Source organism: Penicillium samsonianum (assembly GCF_028829775.1).
Source record: "Penicillium samsonianum strain IBT 33392 chromosome Unknown utg000003l_segment0_segment0, whole genome shotgun sequence".
In the NCBI taxonomy this organism is placed as follows: Eukaryota; Fungi; Ascomycota; class Eurotiomycetes; order Eurotiales; family Aspergillaceae; genus Penicillium; species Penicillium samsonianum.
In genome coordinates, this window is record NW_026643261.1 from 719,844 (window position 1) to 739,001 (window position 19,158).

At 45.5% G+C, this 19,158-nt stretch overlaps 10 protein-coding genes across 10 annotated transcripts; 3 read left to right on the forward strand and 7 right to left on the reverse strand.

Annotated features, from left to right (window-relative positions):
- Positions 1 to 104: 104 nt before the first annotated feature.
- N7471_003823 (benzoate 4-monooxygenase cytochrome P450) lies at positions 105 to 495 on the reverse strand (the record flags this gene model as incomplete). Its single annotated transcript, XM_057276543.1, has 3 exons — positions 105 to 130; positions 294 to 381; positions 427 to 495. The coding sequence occupies 3 exons, from the start codon at positions 493 to 495 to the stop codon at positions 105 to 107; spliced, it is 183 nt and encodes a 60-aa protein (XP_057136153.1).
- A 378-nt stretch (positions 496 to 873) lies between these two features.
- N7471_003824 (uncharacterized protein) lies at positions 874 to 2,537 on the reverse strand (the record flags this gene model as incomplete). The annotated part of the gene is made up of 5 exons (XM_057276544.1): positions 2,198 to 2,537; positions 1,884 to 1,960; positions 1,450 to 1,829; positions 1,310 to 1,371; positions 874 to 1,253 (listed from the first exon to the last, which is right to left on the reverse strand). Exons 1-5 carry the CDS (start codon positions 2,385 to 2,387, stop codon positions 874 to 876), a joined length of 1,089 nt encoding a protein of 362 aa, XP_057136154.1. The 5' UTR covers positions 2,388 to 2,537.
- Positions 2,538 to 3,069: 532 nt separating this feature from the next.
- On the reverse strand, positions 3,070 to 4,953 carry N7471_003825 (carotenoid oxygenase family protein; the record flags this gene model as incomplete). The annotated part of the gene is made up of 3 exons (XM_057276545.1): positions 3,070 to 4,173; positions 4,244 to 4,883; positions 4,931 to 4,953. 3 exons carry the CDS (start codon positions 4,951 to 4,953, stop codon positions 3,070 to 3,072), a joined length of 1,767 nt encoding a protein of 588 aa, XP_057136155.1.
- A 576-nt stretch (positions 4,954 to 5,529) lies between these two features.
- On the forward strand, positions 5,530 to 7,563 carry N7471_003826 (phytoene synthase; the record flags this gene model as incomplete). Its single annotated transcript, XM_057276546.1, has 6 exons — positions 5,530 to 5,552; positions 5,609 to 5,708; positions 5,757 to 6,103; positions 6,159 to 6,332; positions 6,395 to 6,685; positions 6,738 to 7,563. 6 exons carry the CDS (start codon positions 5,530 to 5,532, stop codon positions 7,561 to 7,563), a joined length of 1,761 nt encoding a protein of 586 aa, XP_057136156.1.
- A 332-nt stretch (positions 7,564 to 7,895) lies between these two features.
- Positions 7,896 to 9,749, reverse strand: N7471_003827 (phytoene desaturase family protein; the record flags this gene model as incomplete). The annotated part of the gene is made up of 4 exons (XM_057276547.1): positions 7,896 to 8,852; positions 8,918 to 9,460; positions 9,507 to 9,628; positions 9,722 to 9,749. 4 exons carry the CDS (start codon positions 9,747 to 9,749, stop codon positions 7,896 to 7,898), a joined length of 1,650 nt encoding a protein of 549 aa, XP_057136157.1.
- A 733-nt stretch (positions 9,750 to 10,482) lies between these two features.
- Positions 10,483 to 11,764, forward strand: N7471_003828 (FPP/GGPP synthase family protein; the record flags this gene model as incomplete). Its single annotated transcript, XM_057276548.1, has 4 exons — positions 10,483 to 10,711; positions 10,746 to 10,911; positions 10,968 to 11,294; positions 11,383 to 11,764. 4 exons carry the CDS (start codon positions 10,483 to 10,485, stop codon positions 11,762 to 11,764), a joined length of 1,104 nt encoding a protein of 367 aa, XP_057136158.1.
- Positions 11,765 to 12,477: 713 nt separating this feature from the next.
- N7471_003829 (Short-chain dehydrogenase/reductase SDR) lies at positions 12,478 to 13,539 on the forward strand (the record flags this gene model as incomplete). Its single annotated transcript, XM_057276549.1, has 2 exons — positions 12,478 to 13,125; positions 13,177 to 13,539. The coding sequence occupies 2 exons, from the start codon at positions 12,478 to 12,480 to the stop codon at positions 13,537 to 13,539; spliced, it is 1,011 nt and encodes a 336-aa protein (XP_057136159.1).
- A 197-nt stretch (positions 13,540 to 13,736) lies between these two features.
- On the reverse strand, positions 13,737 to 14,648 carry N7471_003830 (N-acyl homoserine lactonase family protein; the record flags this gene model as incomplete). Its single annotated transcript, XM_057276550.1, has 1 exon — positions 13,737 to 14,648. One exon carries the CDS (start codon positions 14,646 to 14,648, stop codon positions 13,737 to 13,739), a length of 912 nt encoding a protein of 303 aa, XP_057136160.1.
- Positions 14,649 to 15,340: 692 nt separating this feature from the next.
- Positions 15,341 to 17,139, reverse strand: N7471_003831 (fungal specific transcription factor domain-containing protein; the record flags this gene model as incomplete). The annotated part of the gene is made up of 3 exons (XM_057276551.1): positions 15,341 to 16,916; positions 16,970 to 17,048; positions 17,097 to 17,139. The coding sequence occupies 3 exons, from the start codon at positions 17,137 to 17,139 to the stop codon at positions 15,341 to 15,343; spliced, it is 1,698 nt and encodes a 565-aa protein (XP_057136161.1).
- A 326-nt stretch (positions 17,140 to 17,465) lies between these two features.
- Positions 17,466 to 18,692, reverse strand: N7471_003832 (MBL fold metallo-hydrolase; the record flags this gene model as incomplete). Its single annotated transcript, XM_057276552.1, has 2 exons — positions 17,466 to 18,334; positions 18,407 to 18,692. 2 exons carry the CDS (start codon positions 18,690 to 18,692, stop codon positions 17,466 to 17,468), a joined length of 1,155 nt encoding a protein of 384 aa, XP_057136162.1.
- Between the last annotated feature and the right edge of the window lie 466 nt (positions 18,693 to 19,158).

Here is a 19,158-nt window from a genome sequence, read left to right on the forward strand (position 1 = left end):
ACCTCTGTGCCGACGACTTAGTGGACCTCATGTCCTTTCGGCTATCCAAAGCTTCCCCGCAATCTCTTGATGGAGTCTCAAGAGCCCTTTTTCCCTCTTAAGGACTATTGTGCCTTATCCATGTTACGATCTGTGCGAAAAAGAAAAGTACTATATTGGCTTATAATGGTAAAACTTGCTTTGTATTCAGGTCTAAATCCAGATTTCAATGAACTCAACGAACTTAGCAGAATTGGATTCCTGATATGCAGGATTAGCAACTTTTTTCAAAATTGTGACACAAGTGCTCTTACCTCCATCGATGATGAGACTCTGTCCAGTAATAATATTCGAGTCCTTGCTCGCAACGAAACTCACACAGCCAGCTATATCTTCCGGTGTCTAAAATAGTCAGCGTGGGTTTTTGAAATGATTAGGCCGACGTACTGAGGGCTTCTTCATGGCAGAGCGTTGCTCAACTGCATGCTGAAACGCTTGACCCTTGGGGATCCCCATGGTGTTAGAAATGTTTTCATCGATCTGATCCCACATCTGGCTGCTGTTAGCCTTCGTAAGTATACGAGGAAAAGGGAAATCGTCTTGAAGTGCCGAGGCATGTCAGGAGTACGACGTGTCACTTTGTGGGATACCCACTAAACCTAGTCCACTCCAAGCCTCAGAAATTGGAGACCCCGTCTCACAAGACACTCCGCCGGTACCTTCGCGATACGCTCGGTGACTGCTCAGCAAGATTTGCAGTTGAGGGCTTGCCCAGTGATGTTAAAGTATTACTTACTCCGCATTGTTGGACGACTCTGTTTCAGCAAACACAAATTTTTGTTTATAAATTTCCATAGACATAATTAACAATCAAATTGATTTACCACTTTAAGTTTATTTTTGTACACTGCCACCGATATTGCAACTTAAGCGCGGATCCTGGCGCCAGGCACGACCTTCAGGCACACTGGATATCGCACCGGACATAATCAAATTTGGGGGTTCGTGATATTCTACAACCGGGGAGGGTAATGGAAAACAGTCAGGCGTGCCTTGGCCTCTCTGGGTAGCAGGTAAATTGAAATAATCAGCAGGAGAGTTGCCAGAGTTCTCCTCATTGTGTTGATGAGGCGTGCTACCACTTGAGAATCCCATGTACTTTCGCAGTAAAGGGAAAAACACGGTAACCAGAACCTTGAATGAAGGGATACAAGCTATGAATATCGCAGTGCAGACCTCCACAGCTGACCAATTTAATGCAGGTACGAGATCCCCTGTTAAAAAGGCAGTTAGAAAAGGCTATAAAACATAATGGACAGTATCAACAAACATGTGTAGTCATCTTGGAAGTGTTTCAAGTAAGTGGCTCGGATGATGCTGGTAGCACAAACTCTAGGATGTGTAACGTTTCACGTCAGTCCGAGGCACAAAATTGAGATACAGCTCGAACTTGTAGCAGGGAAGACTTACAATAACCCAAGTCCAAAATATAAGACAACGCCCACCTTTGCTCCACGCTTCATCTGAAGTTTCAGTAATTTGGGGATTGGCAGTGTAAAGATAGCAATATTTGTAACCAGCCTCGTGGAGAAAGAAATAAGGTAGAAGACGTAAAGATCCAAACACCTCCCTTGGACTAAACCAGTGGCGTCCACAAGCTTTCGAACTGGCGAGCACTGAAAAACATATACGAACAGTTCTTCGATAAACTGCAATACCACAACGGTTATAAGAAGCCAGTAAGCCCAGCCGACATGGGTTACTGCAAACAATCGTTTATATAGTAAGCAGAATGAAATCTGGATTGCAGTAATCGCAATGAGATAGGAAATAGCAGTCACGACGACAAGCTATCGTGTTTGTAAGCACCAATGAACGTTTCAAAGATATTAACGGTTTCACACCTTCAAAAACATAGACATCGCAGGTATGTCTGCTTCAACTGCTCCGATGTGTTTGCCGTATCCATATCTAGTCACTGCTAGTGTGTCAGAGCTTGCAAGTGGATGACGTGTGGGATGGGAGACGATACTCCACATAGAAGTAAAGCATAACACAAAGGCAAAAATCTATATGCACAATCAGCAAGCCCAAAGAGGTCGTCTGTTATGTAGAAAAATGACATACCCAACTTATAAAGCAAAGGACTTAAAAAATAATCGTTTCTTCAGCGGTTGAAATTCAGGTGTTTTTTTGGGGGGGATATTGGGCCACATACCACTATCGGTGCCAATATTTCGAGCATGGCCCAGCATTAGAAGCTTGACAAAAACCCCAGTTGAGGCCAGCACTAGCATAATCGTGTTGCAGATTATAATGCTTGGCACCATAGTTTCTTCCATTTGGCCTTCATGCAAGTCATCAGCTTGCAGGATGTGTAGGTAGGCTAAGAGGTGTTTTTGCGGCATAGTTGCATATCAAATGGGGCCCTCGCACTCTTCCCGTGTCTGTTGAGAAAGAGAAACATATTATCTCGCGTAGCACAGGTTGGCTATGGCATGACGAGAGAAAGGACAGGGATAAATTTATAATTTCACATCCTCAGAAAAGGAATCAGATCATATACATGTAATGTCTTTTTTTTTTTTTTTGTTAACCATGGAACATGGCAATCATATGAGGCAGGGCCGTTCATCTGGGGGACTACCTAGGTAGCGAATGGGTTGCTTTGTTCCGCTTAGTCATCGTAACACGCTTTGAAAAGCGGAGGTTGTATTGAGTTCAATCCAGTCCGGGTTTAAAGTCTCATCATCAGCGGCGTAGTAATCCCCTCAGGTAGTTTAGTTTAGCTAACTTTCATGAGCAAACTGGGAAAATGCGAAACTCCTGGCTGACCAGGATGGAACTCCACAAAGGCAAAGGGCAAAGTCCATGATTCGCATGCACTTTGTATGGTATGCTCGGTACCAGTTGTCATATGATATTCCGGGTAAAATACCCTATTTCCACCATGTATTCAATCTTAGTATTCGACACAATGTATAGGTGCCCAACAACAAATCTTAAATATCAGAAGCAGAGATGGAGAAGCAGGAACATCCATTTTTTATTTCTTATTCTATTGAAAAGAAAACGAAAGCACACCCGTGCTCATTTAGTGCGAACGTGGGCATAGTCTCGCTGATTGAGAATCTCCTCCTCGGGGAACCAGTTTCCATGCATACCGTAAGGCACGCGCTGGGGCAAGGTGATCCTTGCTATAATATCCTTCATTCCTATCGCATCGATAATCCACAGCTCACCCTTAGAATCTGCCGGAGGTTCGCCGTTGTCGTTCAGTTGGGATTCATCGAAAACATAAGTGACGAGCCATCCATCATCTTCCCTTGTACTAGGCTGGCGGGGCACAAATGAGCATTCTTGTGCATACCACTGATCGGGTAAAGCAAAGACTTGGATTGGGTCGTCCAAGTCTTCAGAAGAGATTACTTGCTGGATCGTTCTCTCGTCAACGACCCCACTCCCCTTGGTTGGAGGATTTTCCTCTCCCATTTCCAAAAGGCGCCGCACATCCATCTTTACCAGACAGTCAATCTTCACATTTCCAATAGAGGAGGACACAAAGTCCCCCTGCCGCATGGAACAGCCATATATAAACTGTGCAGCTGTCATCTCAAGGTGCCGGGGCACATGAGGGAATTCAAACGGAATAGCCGAGAGAGCCCATTGCTGTGTCAGCCCAGAAAGTATCTGGTAATAGTACAGACGACACTCGGGCTGCTGGGGGCACACGGAGGCAGGGGCTTCCATGCCGCCCATATGATACAATGGGGCAAGACTGTTGATTCGACAGACCAATATATGCACTCGCATTCCCAGCGGGGTAGTTTCGTCCCATGTGTTTGCAGTGTGCATAACAATGCAGGGGTCTGTTTCATACCATTGGATTTTCTCTGGGAAATGTCGCGGAAAGACCCCCAGACGGGTAAGCCCCTCAGGATCATACACGACTACAGCTTTGTTCTGCGCCAGATTGGATGGATTCAAAGTGACTGGACAGTCGACGATAACAGTATTTTGACGAGAGACACCAAAATCGTGCATCAATTTACCGGATGAAATGCCAGGTACAGGCAAATTGAGACGCGGTCCATCCTTTTTATCCCCCGCAGGCACAATAGAATAATGAATGAATGGTGGTAGAAATGTGGAATGGAAAAGCATCAACTCTCCGGTGGTGCGATCTACTCGTGGCTATGGAAAAACAACTTAGCTTCAGCTTCGGGTGCTCATTTAAGCGCTGGTATTCTTCATCTGGACTTACATGAGCGGTTGTCATCTCCTTGTAGAAGCCCTCGATACCCTCACACCCAAAGTGCGGTTCAAGAGGGTCCCGAGCCTTGGACTCTCCTCGCGCTCTGGTGCCGGTAAACCAGCCGATAGTTTGCAAGGAAGGTAGAAGAACTCTCATTGGAGGCCCAATCTCATTGGTTGCCATGACACGGCCGTCGTGGTGGAATACACTTGTATTGGCCGCTCCGACCCTTTTGATCGGGCGAGCGATGAGTTTGAACAGGGATGCAAACACAATGATATAGGTTCGCAGCATTCCGAGAAGTATCCGTAACCGTGAAGGGTTGGGGTTCACCAAGGTAGCCATGCTGGGTATAATAGGATACAGGCGCTTATTCTGAGTTGCTGCGCAGTGGACATCGGTCAAAACATACTGATTCGTGAACAAAGGTTGCACACGCTTGGAATCTGGTAAACGTTTGAAGAAAACACCTGTCAACATGCCGTCGCCATCGAACCAGTGGTGGTCTCGCTGATTGTCGTCGTTTAACGGATTGCTACCATTTCTCACGTATTGGCCCCCTAGAAATTCATCTGGGATAGACCCTTCAACTCCACACGGCTCTGAGTTAAGAATAGTATAAATTGGAGCATAGTTGCCAGTTAAGTATCTGTGGGCTAGTTAGCGCTGCTATACGGCCATCAGGTATGTACTTACGGATGTGGTTGAGTGTAAGACATAATGAGCTATACGTGAAGAAAAAGGTCTGAACAGGCGAAGAGTAAATATTCATCAAATATCATATGCATTTTACTTATCTTTCTTTTGACTTAGTAAATAACGCCATAGTGACATGGTAGGATATACCAAGTATTTGAAAAAATAAACATCAAAAACCAGGAAGTACACGAAGAACAGAAGTAGATCATTACTTCTATAGAACTAACATACATAAAGGGGGGCTGTGACTCTACAAAATGCCTTAACGAGAACTCTTGTGATTAATACACTGCCGAAGATACCAAAAAGAGTGAAGATATTCTTCTTTTATTTTATGATACATTGCTTTGACTGCATTATGTCATAGGCATTGACATCGTTCTACACAAGGTTCTGTGTTACCCTAAACTGTACATTCTTTCAAGAAAACAGAGAACTTTAAACATCTTTGGTTAGTGACGCATATTTTGTTCCAGTGATGATATATATGTTCGCAGTTAATTATGTTGTTAATTTATCGAAAGGTAGACGGTACATGGGCTATTCCAAAGTCTCAGATATTATTACAATTCAAAGTTCATCATTGAAAGTGCAAAATGCTTTCAGAATATGCTATGGTGTAGGTTTATCATTGAGAGTATCTTGCAGAGCATCACTAAATGCTTTTCTGAGCAGGCATGTCACCTACAACCTCCCTCTGGCCGTATCAATGACTGGCCTGTATTGGCCCTTTCTGAGTCGACTTGATGTACTCAAGATTTTCAGCTTGGTTACTGTAAGTGCATCGTATATCATATTTCAAAAGGTACTGACACCTCTCCAGATTTCGGTGATAGCAACAACTCCGTGGGACTCTTATCTTGTGCGAAACAAGATCTGGACATACCCCGAACATGCTGTCAGTGGCTACACAATCTTCTATATCCCGTTAGAAGAAGTATTCTTTTTCATTATCCAAACCTACAATACCGGTATGATCTATACTATTATAACACGAAGATTGGTTTTACCGTCACATCTTCAAAAACCACCCCGTGCTCTTCAGATTCTCGGCGGGTTAATTCTCGGCTCTGCCGCGTTGGGTGGTGTCGCTGCATTCATGATTGGGGATAAATATACTTACATAGGACTGACGGTTGCCTGGGCATGCTCGTGGCTATTGCTTCAATGGTAAGATCGTGTCGGGCAAGAATTAAGAACGGATATGGCTGATTGTTTTATGCAGGGTGTTCGCCTCTAATCTTATTCTCAATTTCCCTCGCAAGGAACTTGTTGCTTCTGTTATGATTCCCACTGTTCTTCTATGGGTTGTTGACACCTTGAGCCTCGGAAGAGGAACCTGGGCGATTGAGAACTCAACTAAGCTCGATATTCAGGTTTGGGGTAAACTGGAATTAGAGTATGTTTTGTCAAAAAAAAAAAAAAAAAACAAAGCTAAAATGGAAGTGCTAATTGGAGCAGGGAAGCGGTCTTTTTTCTTCTCAGCAATATCATGATAGTGAATGGCCTGGTAGCTGCAGACTATGCCATCGCGATGCTGGACTGCCAAAAAGCCCAGTCTACCGGAGATATAGAAGAGCACTTCTCAATACGCAAGGCTTTGACTTCTTTTATAGCCCCGGAGGAAAAGTCCTGTACTTCCTTTGTCACTGGTCTGAGGAAATCAGTCCAACGGTTGGCCATTTCCAGTCAGAGCATGTACATGGGAAGTGCAATGTTCCAAGGTCCTTTGCGCATAGATCTCATCTTCCTGTGAGTTTGCAGATTGGATAGCTTGATATCGATTCACTGCTGACTATTAAAGTTACTCCTTCTGTCGCATAGCTGATGATCTCGTCGATGCTTCCAGTTCGGAGACTGCAGAGACAATCATCGAGCAATGCGGCCAGCTATTGGATGCTAAATTCGCTTCGCCGAGCGACTTTCCGAAGAGTGTTGGTCCTAAACTGCAAAGCTTCCATGGGCTGACCGAGCTTATCGAAGCTATTGATTATCTTCCGGTCTCTCGGCTTCGGATTGAGCCTCTCCAAGGGTTGCTAGAAGGGTTTAAACAGGACCTGCAATTCAATCACCACAAAAGGGTATTTCCAATATCTTCCGAAGCAGAGTTGGAAGATTATGCATACCATGTGGCGGGAACAGTGGGGCTTTGTGTTCTTGACCTGATCTTTCACCATTTCCCGCACCACCAATTTGCCACAGAGCCATCTCTTCGTGAAGAGGTGCGCGAAGCGGGCTGCCAGATGGGAATGGCCCTTCAATATATCAACATTGCCCGCGATATTGGTCGCGATGCAGCCATTGACCGAGTTTATTTGCCCACCACTTGGTTGAAAGAAGCTGGAATTTCATCAGAAGACGTGGTCTTCTGTCCGTCAGACCCTCGTGTCGATAAAATCCGGTCTCGTGTTTTGCTCAAAGCAAAGGAACTCCATGATCAATCCGAGAACGCAATTCGAAATTTGCCACGGGAGGTACAAGGCCCTCTGCATGCGACAGTGAAGAGCTATATGGAAATTGGTGTTGCGTTGGAGCATGGGGCTCGTCCCTGCCGTCCAGATCATAAATTGCGACTTTCTATCCCAAGGCGCCTAGTTGTGGTGTACAAAGCTATGGCCTCGCAGAAGTAAGGAGAGAAGTTGGTGCTGTCCATGATATTATCTTGGAGATCCTTTGGAGCTCAGGCCCTAAAGTCTGCCTTGGATATCAAATATTTAGTTTTTTTTGGGGTATTATCTTATTTTTCCTCCGGTGTAGTTTAACATCCCGTTTTTATTGCTCTCTGCTTCCTTGATATGCCCAGCCATTCTGTATTGATCGTTGACGATTGGTTATCAACTTTTCTACACCATATTTATCAATTGATTTCCTTTTTGCGTGAATATTGCCTTATTTGTAAATACAATAAATTTAAATAATAACCCGAAAAGAATGCCTTGAGGGAGAAAGTTGGCTGTCGATCTTAGACAAATATCACATCTTTGCCCCAATTGCTCATGTCGGCCCAACTGATGATCACCGAAACCAAAGCCAACAACATACTTGTAATTGCAAACACAGTTCCAACCCTCGATCCGGTCCCATCACTACCTCTTTTCTTGTAAGCTTTCATAATCTTTTCGGCAACTAGCTTGGCACCTGCCAAGCATACTGGAACCCCGGTGCCAGGGTGCGTACTGGCCCCGACAAAATACAAGTTCTCAATACTCGGATGCTTGCTCTTTGGACGAAACGTCAAGACATTGAGAAATGAGTGTGACAAGCCTAGAATTGCGCCACGATCAAGGTTGTACTTTGACTCCCATGTAAGTGGTGTCTCATATTTTTCAAAGACGATCTTCGACCGAAGATCCCTCAATCCGGTGCGAGATTCGATGGCATTGAGAACAAACTCCCTGGTCTTTGATACGACCTTCTTCCAAGCCTGAGAATCATAGTCTGCTCCATTTGATGTTAAATGGCCTATGGGAACTAAGACGACGACTGTTTCTTTCCCGTCGGGTGCTGCGGTGGAGTCCACGTGGCTAGGAACGTTGACATAGAATGATGGCTCTGCCGGGAGGGTGTGGTCGTTGAATATAGAGTCAAAGCTTGCCCGATATTCTTCGGCCAGGAATACGTTATGTGTTCTGAGTTGAGGTAGCACTTCGTCGAATGCCCAGAAAAACGAGATACTGCTGCAGGAGGTAGAGCGACGCTTCAGTGCGTTGGCCTCGCGAGAAGGTGGAAGAAGCTCGTTATATGAATAAACAAGATCGGCATTCAGGACCACAAGATCGGCATATAGCACTTCTCCTGAAGCAAGACGAACGCCCTTTGCTATTTTGTCGTCATCCGAAAGAATGACTGACTCGACAGCATTATTGAGACGGTATTGTACTCCATATCTTTCGCCAATATCTGCGATGGCCTGAAGAACCTGTAGCTAACATTAGAAGAGGAAAGAGAAGCTTTCAAAGTATCTCGTCTGTTGGGCTTACATACTGCTTGGAAGCCTCCTCTCGGATAACCGATCCCATCCACCGTTTCGCTATATTGCAACAGAGAATATGTACCGGGGGCGCTATACGGGCTCATTCCCATATACATTGAAGAGAAAGTCCACACTCTTCTCATTCGTTCGGACTGGAAGTATTTTGATACGCGACCGTACACACTAGTCCATGGACGCATCCGCAGTAGTGCCCATAATACGTCCGGTCTCAACAGACTCAACGTACTCAACGCACCTGGGTAATCTTTGCGAAGAACATGTTCCAAGGAGAGCTCGTAATTTCTCCCTGCTTCAGCAAGGAATGCACATAGATTGGAGAATCGACCTGGGCCTTCATATCGCTCGACTTCCCTCTTGAGGCGTGCCAGATCAGAGGATAATTCAACGATGTCATGATCTGCAAACCAAATACAATAATTGGGCTCACATTTTAAGATCTCAACCTTCTCTTGTTCTATTGATGTGTTCAGATCGCGGAAGGTCTCTTCGAAGAGTTCTGGCATGAGAAGGAGGGATGGCCCTTGGTCGAAGCGCTGGGAGAGTCAGAAAGGCGAGCTTGGTAGTAAAGTGGGTACATACGTGATCTTGATGGTATAGCAGGGAGCATCTTCCTCCCACGAAACCTTGCTTTTCTATCACCTTCACTTTGCATCCTTGCTGGGCCAGTCGAGCGGCCGTGGCAATGCCACCAGCACCAGCCCCTAAGAGAGTCAGCAACTTCATTCAACGTTGGAAATTTAAGACCACCATTAAAAGATGGGCTCAATCCCAATTTGAACTAATGTGATACATACCAACAACAATTACAGACGGTCCAGCCATGATTGCGTGAAATTTACTGGTGATCTGTTTTCTTGCAAAATTCGGACCATAGACGACCAGTATTAAAGTAAACAATATCGATATCGGTATTCGTCAAGAAGGCAACTTTTTTTTATTCACGAGTAATGCGCTCAAGTAAACTGCAAGAGAGAGTGCATGGAGCCCTGGCTTGTCGATCAACGGGCCATCAACAGTAGGCTGCATATGTTGTGTAACGGCCCGTGAACAGGAGAGGTCCGTACATTGCATAAATGATGTTGAAGAACGTCAGAGGATGGGATCTGATATGGGGTAGGACTTGTCAAAAAGCCTATTTAAACCTCACTGCGTCGTACACCCAAACCCAGAAGAGATGGGATCTTCAATTTGGAGGGCGTCATAACTTGCTTCGGGATTTATTGTCATATTCAGACTCTACCGCATGGGATAGATAGTCGCGGAGGCCTAAGCGTTTGACACGTGTTTGGATTGATACTGTAAAGCAATACGTATCTGAGCCTCTCATACATCTCACAAAAAACACGCGTTGAATGAAAGCCGCCACTCGAGGTAGCGATCCTGATTCTAAAACGACACTAATTTCTTGTGAAACCATTCCTTCGCCTCGTCATGTTGTCTGGGCGTAGTAGGATGACATAGCTATGTTTCTATATAACCAAGTGCCATGGTGGAGTTTCTCAATATCTCGAAGCACAATTTTGGCATCTGTTTTTATCTTATGCCCGGTCCAAATATGCATTTTATGAACTTTCTCCTCAAATGCAACCCGTTGGAGTTGCGCAAGGGACTCTGCGCCCAAAAATGCAAACCGCAAACTCCAACACAAATTGACGTTCAGTCCGGCTTCAAGGAATATTCGCCAACATTCCAGACACCAACAGCCAAATTGGGGGGCGTGTGTAATTATGAGACAGACACCCAAGACCAGTGTAAGCTCGAGGAGGAAAAGGTATTTGATAATCGTTCGTCAAGCATGGATAGCATATTTCTAATCAGCGCAAGCAAAGATAATATCCGCGCCATACACCTATTTATGCAAAAATCCAGGAAAGGATATTCGTGGAAAGCTCATATCCGCGTTCAACGAGGCCATGAAGATCCCAGAGGTCCAACTGCAGACGATCAAAGATGTGGTCGGCCTTCTACACGTGGCGTCTTTGCTGTCGGTGCCTCCCAAACACTAACAGCATGCTGAATTTATATACTTACAACATATAGAATTGATGACATTGAGGATTCTTCCACGCTCCGACGCGGATTACCTGTGGCTCACAGGATTTTCGGCATACCGCAAACAATCAACTCGGCCAATTTTATTTATTTCCAAGCCCAAAGCAGATTGACCAACCTACATCAACCCGAGGCATTTGAAATTTTCACAGAAGAGCTTCTAAAGCTTCATCGAGGTCAAGGAATGGATATTCACTGGAGAGATTCCCTCACATGCCCGACAGAGGAAGAATATATTGAGATGATATCAAACAAGACTGGTGGTCTATTTCGACTCGCCATCAGGTTGATGCAACTAGAGAGCGAGAGTTCACAGTAAGTATAACTTGTGGTGGAATCGACAACTATCCATACTCTCTTGTCAATTTCTTTAGGTTCTTTTAATTGACCAATTTAAAATTAGGGACTATGTGCCTTTGGCAGAAACATTAGGAATCTTGTTTCAAGTCCGGGATGACTACCAGAATCTACAAAGCAAGCTTTACAGCGACGGAAAAGGCTTTGCCGAGGATATCACGGAGGGGAAGTTTTCTTATCCTATTATACACAGCATCCGAAACAATCCTGGAGACTTTCAACTGCTGGATATTCTTCGGCAACGGACCGATGACGAGGCAGTCAAATTATACGCTATACAGATCATCGAGTCAACTGCAAGTTTTGAATACTGTCGCCAGAAGATGACGACCTTGACAGCTCAGGTCAGGGGTATGCTGGATAGCATGGGAGAGGGGAATGACTTAGCGGGGCTAAAGAGCTTACTACGGTACATAGGTTCTATCTAGTGAGCCATAGCTTTTTTTTCTCATAGTAAATTTTGACCGCCTGGCTCACCACCAGTTTTTCATTATCTGCTTATTACCAACTCCGTATAACACCTTTCAATCAGCTCTTTAAATCAAACTTTTACCGCTTTTACTGGATAATTACTCTCTTTTACTGGATAATTACTCTCTTTTACTGGATAATTACTCTCTTTTAACTAGTGGGTTACTGTATAAATTAAATAGAGAGCTATATTACTGAGAATAGAAATATAAAAATATAGAGAGTGGAATCGCAATCACGAGTACATCTCTTCCAGCAGGAGCAATACAATAGATCATAGTATGTCTGCATATCTCACAAATCTCCTCCTCTGTCAGACCATTGTGAAGCCAGTGATATGAATGCGCAATTCAGGCCCTCTATTCAAAGCCGTGAGCATGGCGATACTCATCAATGACCGTTCACGAAACTTCAAGCCTGGACGCGGGTAGCTTCAGAACCAAACTTCAGCGATATATTCTTGGCTCACTTTGGTGAAGATGTCATCCCTCTAAATGATGTGAGCTATAGTTTTCTTAGACCTAAGTGGTGAAATTAAGGGGATTGACTGCCGTACATTTAGCCGACTGTTCGGCAACGTTCGTGATTGGTCGGTCAACTTGGCCCTGTCTCCTATTTCCCCATCACGATACCTTTTCATCATTTCCTTTTTTTCATGAATTTTGCAAATATGATAGGCACAGTGATTATTACCGGTGCAACCGGCTCTCTCGCGCTTGAAGCTGTGCAACAACTTCTGTCATCGCATCCCTCGTTGACCATTGTTGGCACTGTCCGAAATGCAACAAAATCCCCCCAAAGCCCTCATTTACTTCGACTGGAAGAGGTTGCGCATCAGTTTCCTTCTAGCAAGCTCCTAATCGAAAGCGTGGATCTGAACTCAACTTCAGAAGTACGAGCATTCTCGAACAAAATTGCTGGCCTAGTGGAATCTAACGAACTTCCACCCATTTCCGCTATCATCTGCAATGCGTTTACATGGTCACTAAACGGTCAGCAATTTTCCAAAGATCTGTTGGAGTCTACGTTCCAAGTCAATCATCTTTCGCATTTTTTACTGGTTCTCAAACTTCTGCGAAGCATGGATCCCGAGACGGGTCGAGTGGTCATGCTTAGCTCTGAAGTTCACGATCCTGAACGCTCCAATGCTCTTTCCAAACTGGGTGCAGAACTTCCCTCTACCGAGAATCTCGATGCATTGATCCATCCTGGCCCAGATGAGGTTGGAACAGAACATGATATGGGCTGGCGACGATACGGAAACAGCAAACTGGCCAATGTCATGTTTATGCAGAGTTTAAACCAACGACTTCAACAGGTATAAGCAATTTCTTTAAGAGGCAGGGGATCGTACTAAGTATGTTTCTAGAATCCGGAATTCAGCAAGATTACTGTGACTGCTATGGACCCAGGTGGTCTTGTGAACTCCCGGGCCCATGTGGCTCAGCGTTTGATCGCTCGTATCTTATTTGGGCTGTTCGCGCTTTTACTTCCGGTAATCAAGCTTTTTACCTACAAGCTTCGGTCAAATTCAGACTCAGCCCGAGATGTTCTAGCGTTGGCTTTGTCCCCTGAGTACGCATTGGTGAGGGGCCATTTCAATGGAAGGAAGCCTCAACCCCCTGCACGTGTAAGCGAGGACGAGGCAAAATGTGAGGCTATGTGGGTGGCTTGTTGGAACTGGGTTGATATCAAAGAAGGCGAGACCTGTGTTCCCAAATGTCACCCCTGAGTACAGTTTGATAGCACAAGTACAGCATTTTGTAATGCTTCATACAGATAGAGAACTATGGATGTAATCAGATATTATTAAGGCTACCTGATGTTACAGCAATTCAGAACCAAAATGTCCCTTCCCCTTAGATACATATTAGTACATAGCTTTCCTCCCTCAAATGACACAATCTTGTACACGACATTGGAACCCGGTCACTCTTTCTCACAAGGACGGTAGACTACTCGATCAGCAAGCAAGCGAGGTGTGTCGATGTCATGACTAGGCAAGACAACTACATCAGTCTCTTTGGCAAATTCCTTGATGGTCTTCAGCGTTTGATGAGCACGCATAGGGTCGTCGTTGATCCCATCGGGCTGTTCCTTATCCAAAAGGTCCAAGCCATATGTTGCATCCCCAGGGAGGAAGTATGTGACCTGACTCTGTCCATCTTCTCCATCCCCGTAAATCACCAGACTGATATGCCCGGGAACATGTCCCGACGTATCAACGATGACAATTCTGCCATCCTCTGTCACAGGATAAGATTGCTTCCAGGGTCCAAGTGGTCTGTCCTGCAAGTCCACAATCTTTGGTGAGAATTCCTTTGGCCAATGATTGGGCGTCGCTCCTTCCATGCTTGCAAAGATAGGATGTTCTCCAAATGCATTCCAGTGCTCACGGCTGACGTAGATGGGCAGATCCGGTGCTTCTGCAACGAGGTCCTCTAATCCACCCGCATGGTCGTTGTGGAGGTGACTCAAAATCACGGCTTTGAGGTCGGTCGCCTTGATTCCGAGCTTGTGAAGTTGTTCGAGTACTCCGTCTTGCCGTTCAATGGTAAATTTGCTTAGGAGGCCATTGAAGAGAGCGAGTCGTGGGAAATATCCGGCATCGTTGCAGCATGGAGATTGCCCGGTGTCCATGAGGAAGAGACCTTCAGGGTGGCGAATGAGGAATACCCCGACTGGCAATGGCTCAGTCCACGTTTTGTCGCAAAGTGATCGAAGACGTCGAAAAATCGCAAATTTGCTCACTGGTTGCGAGCGCATTGAGGGTCTAATGCGGACCGTTCCCGTTGTGAGGAATGTCAACTGGACACCCCCGGTGTTCGGATTGGAAGTCATAGTATAGTTTCTCTTTTGGTGAGATTAAGCTGACAGAATTGTTTCAGATGAGAATCTTTTGTTCAATTCAATTCAAAAGTACCCAAAAAAGGTACGTGCAAAACTCAACTAAATATGCAGCCGAAAAGCGGCAAAACTGAGATTAGCCGCAACTTTGCCGAGACTCCAAACATCGAGTTCATCCGTCGGGGGAATTAGTTGACCGTGGCTTCTAATCTAAAATTGTATAAATAGACGCTTGAATGATGCCCATATAGGTCGACAATGCTCTGGCTAAATACTTGTAAGGAGTTCAAGTCTCAAATATTGTAGGTAGTCTAGTCCAATCAATTTACAGTTCAACAAGTTTCGTGCTCTGAATACAAAATTCCTAATCCGGGTATCTAGAACAGCTTTGAATCATTTCGCAAACTCAACGGAATATATGATATTTAACACCACATGGAAAGAGTGAACATTCACAATACGTGTTATCCCGGCTCATAACTTTGTGGATTTATTTGGAATATATTCTAACGTGTATGACAACATTGTGGAAGAGCCAAATTCTTAATCATTATACGAATCAAAAACAGACTCACTAGAATCTAACTCTGCAATCTGGTGACCTAGCGGGAGTAGTGCGATGAACCTTCTTCTATATGATACAATTAGAGTCGGAATTCGCAGCGATATCATATTTTCTCGGTATTTCAGAAGCTCATAGGACCGTCAAATAAGAAAAAGGACCAATCTATAGGCCAATCATTGCTATCCACAGGCAAAGTAAGAAGCGCATCCGGTGCTTGGTTTCCACTAGTTTCCGCAGTTCTTATAAGGGCAAGCATAGGGCAAAAGCTCGAGGGGAAAGGGAAGAGCTGAGCCACCTTCATTTGCCCAGGCACGGGGAAAGCATCCCACGTATTATCGGCTTGAGCTGGAAACGGATCTGCTCGCACATTGTGGAGACTGTTGACTTTGTTGAGTACAAAAGCAGCGGATGTCTGCTTCTCACTCATAGTTTCCAGCACCTGTTTGCTAATTCTGAGTTCCTCGCCTCGGTCTGGGTTCAATGTATCGCTGTCGCTGAAAGCTCGTGGGATTCCGGCGACGAGGTGAGTCCAAGAATGGATTGGCAGTAGGTATTTAACATCCTCGTGGTAGAGAATCTCCTCGTACAGCCGAGAAACACAGGATGAAGCAGCCATTGAAGCGTATTTGAACAATGACGGGTTGTCCCGACGGCCAAGGAAGCAGGTTAAAATAACAGTCACCAGGTAAAATATATGGAGCTCAGCAACAGCGCGATTGTATGGTTGTCTAGTTTCGATGTCGAACAATTGCATTTCGAGAGGCAACTTTTCTCTCCACACTCTCAGTCCGTCCAGGCTCAGATACACCTGCTCTGATGGGGTGTTATCAGCTCTGGCCAGGTCCAGGACCTTCCTAAGGTGTGTACAGAGATCTGCTAAGTGGCAGAAAACGTGTGATCCGAGATCGGGCTCTTTGAAGTCACTAGGAACAGGCAGTGGCACAGAGGTTTGCAAGGGAAACATTCCAGGACGTCCACAGCAAGCCGTCTGCATAGTATCGTTGATAAAAAGATACCACCACATTCTGCGCGCTCTTCCAGGATGCTCTAATTTGCTGTATGTCTCGTTCTCGTGCAGATGCAATTGAATCGCCAGTCGGATTGCCATACCAGCCCATTGCCACGGGTTGTCCAGCACTATCGCGTCAGGAGAATATGGAAGCCAGGTGCTGAGAATGCAAAGCGTGCTGAGCATATTCAACGGAGCTGGATCGTGGTGCAAAAAGAGCAATGTTTTGATCCGCCCGTAAATGGCAAAGGTGGTCCACTCGGCTGGCCCTGCTGTTTGACGCATGGTACTTCCCGCGAAATACAGGCATTGCTGTAGCAAAGTAGAGGTTTCTATCTCGGACTGCCCACGATCCAAAACTGGGACAAAGTAGAAAAGCTCACGGAAATAGAAATCGGTAAGCGCTTGGGCGAGGACGGGGGATGGAAGGCGACAAGCTTGGCTTATATCTAGGATGAGCTGACTTCCATCGATGGAATTCGGCTGTTGCGAGCCATTGACATTGCCAGGTCCCACACAGGTTATATCCCGGTTGCCAAGAGGACGAAAGGGAGAGGGTGTGGCTTCCTGTGCTGCACTTTCCTGGGTCACGGATGGGATTGCTCGGCTTGGCGACAGGAGACTTGTATCTGACGAATAAAGCGAAGAGCGGAGGGATTTCCTTTGCTTTCGAGGTCCAATGTGAGGTCTGTCATGTCATCCTATAAGCCTCAGGACATATGTATCATTAAGCAGTCTTACTGGCACGCATGGCCTTCATGCTCGCAACGGCTGCAACTGCCATTTTGTCGACCTTCTAGGTCGCAACGGATCTTCATCGCTATTAGTATTGATAGTAGATATTCATATGCATAACAACATACCTTACGACTGTGGCACCTGGTGCACACAGCACGCGCCCTACGTTGCATATTTCAACGATTTCGATATTCTATCGGCAAAGGAGGTGAACGGAGAGATGTTTTGCCGAATGAACGGCAATTACCGCCCACAGCCGAGTATGATGTCATAGCGCAGCGCCCTACTGGTATGTATAGAATACAATACCAATAACAACTATGCTTGCTCGCAAAAGTTGCATATATGTTATCGAAATACATAATTGGTTGGAGATGATAAGTCTCGTATCTCCCCCTCTCTTATTGCATATAGCCCGAATATGGAGATCAAATATCGCATTCTTCTATTCAGATAAGGTCAGAATCCTCGTCGACGGGACGAAAAGCATTGTCAATAATCAGAGGGGAGGTAGCGTCAAGGCTTTCTTGAATGACATATAATCCCACGGTTTACCATCTCTCCAGAAGCCCTGGATCAGAGGAGTCTGTGCCGGCTTTCCATCAATTGGAACCTCACTCAGCCAATCCCAGTGACATTTATCCTTCAAGCCTCTTTCTCTCCATCCATTGATATCCTTCTTGGGGTCCTCGTTAAATATTGGCATGACATCAAGAAGAATAGCATCATGAGCCAAACAAACCAAAATATCGTCATTTTGGTCCAAAGCCTGCATCTTAGATACCGATGCACGCGACTCGTGGATGTCATGATAAGCAGTTGGAAACTCGCCAGCCATCTTATACCAAGGCGCTGTGCGTCCCACTAGTTCATTATCCGCATTTGGGTGATGTCTGGTGAGGGAGCACGGACAGGGAATAGGAGCATGGCGTCTTGCAAGAGCAAATTCGGGAACGGGATCCGGCAATGGTTTTTGAGACGAAGGCCTGAAATCACCTGCGAAGTGGCAGATGTCTCCGCCCAAGAATACGAACGAAGCGCCTCCTTCTGCTGAAGCTGGGGTGGTGCGAGCTAATGCAGAGATGTGGCCTGCACAGTGGCCAGGGGAATCGAGCAGATATAGTGAACCATCCCCAAAGTAGTCGTGAGCTTTGAAGCCTCCAATTTCCAAGCCATTCTCAAAGTTCACCTCGATGAGTTCTCTGCTTTCGAAATCCGAAGCAAGAACGGGAGAAGTGGGGTTTTCGGGGTAGCCAGGAAGGAACCCTGCTTTGGTGAACCCGGCTCCAACGGTGATGGAAGTCGATGGAGGAAAGGGGGACATGTCACCGCAGTGCTCGTAATGATAGTAGGTCCAGATACACGAATCTGTAACTCGATAACTCATATTAGCGGCACCCCGTGATATCTTCTGTTTTCAACGCCACTGAAGGAACAAACTACCAATTGTATCAAGACTAACTCCTCCCTCAACGAGAATTTGAGCAACATCTTTGTCAACTTTGACTCCCGTCATAACACTATTCAGACCAAAGATACGCTGCACTGCTGGCGCGAGATTCCAGTAATCCGTCCGAGTGCCGAGGTCAAACATGACTCTCTTGCCGGTTCGTTCATTTTCAATTAGAAATGCCAAATCATTGAAGTTGAAAGTATCGTGGCCGAGAACGACGGGTTCGACAAAGACCTTGGCTATTCCGGTCAGGTAGGTTGTTGTGTCAAGCATTTTGACTCGCACGATATGGTCGGATTGTGGAAGGTACATCATTTTAACAGCTGATTGTCAAGATGGCTTAGTGAATTCTAATAGAAACCTATCATCACGACAATTTCCGGGCTATTTAACCCTTAAATCGGATGTCTCGGTGGTCGGCCTATCGGTATACTACACTTACCGGATGAACTCTTCAGCTTCTCCGATTTCCCTTAGCAGTCATTAATTATAAATTTCATGCCCAGGTGAGTATTAAGCCCTTCCAAATTTAACAGCATATATTCATTACATCACCAAAACCGCCCTCACGACTAATCCAACGGAATACTCCGAAATGGAAGTATACTCCCATACAGCCAGCCCATGTGCGGCCCCACCCCGTCTTTCGCAACGCATCCGTCCCGCGTCTATAAAGGAACCTCAACAGAACTTGAGACTATCAAAACCACAAACCACTACTCCAAATCTGCTTGGAAAA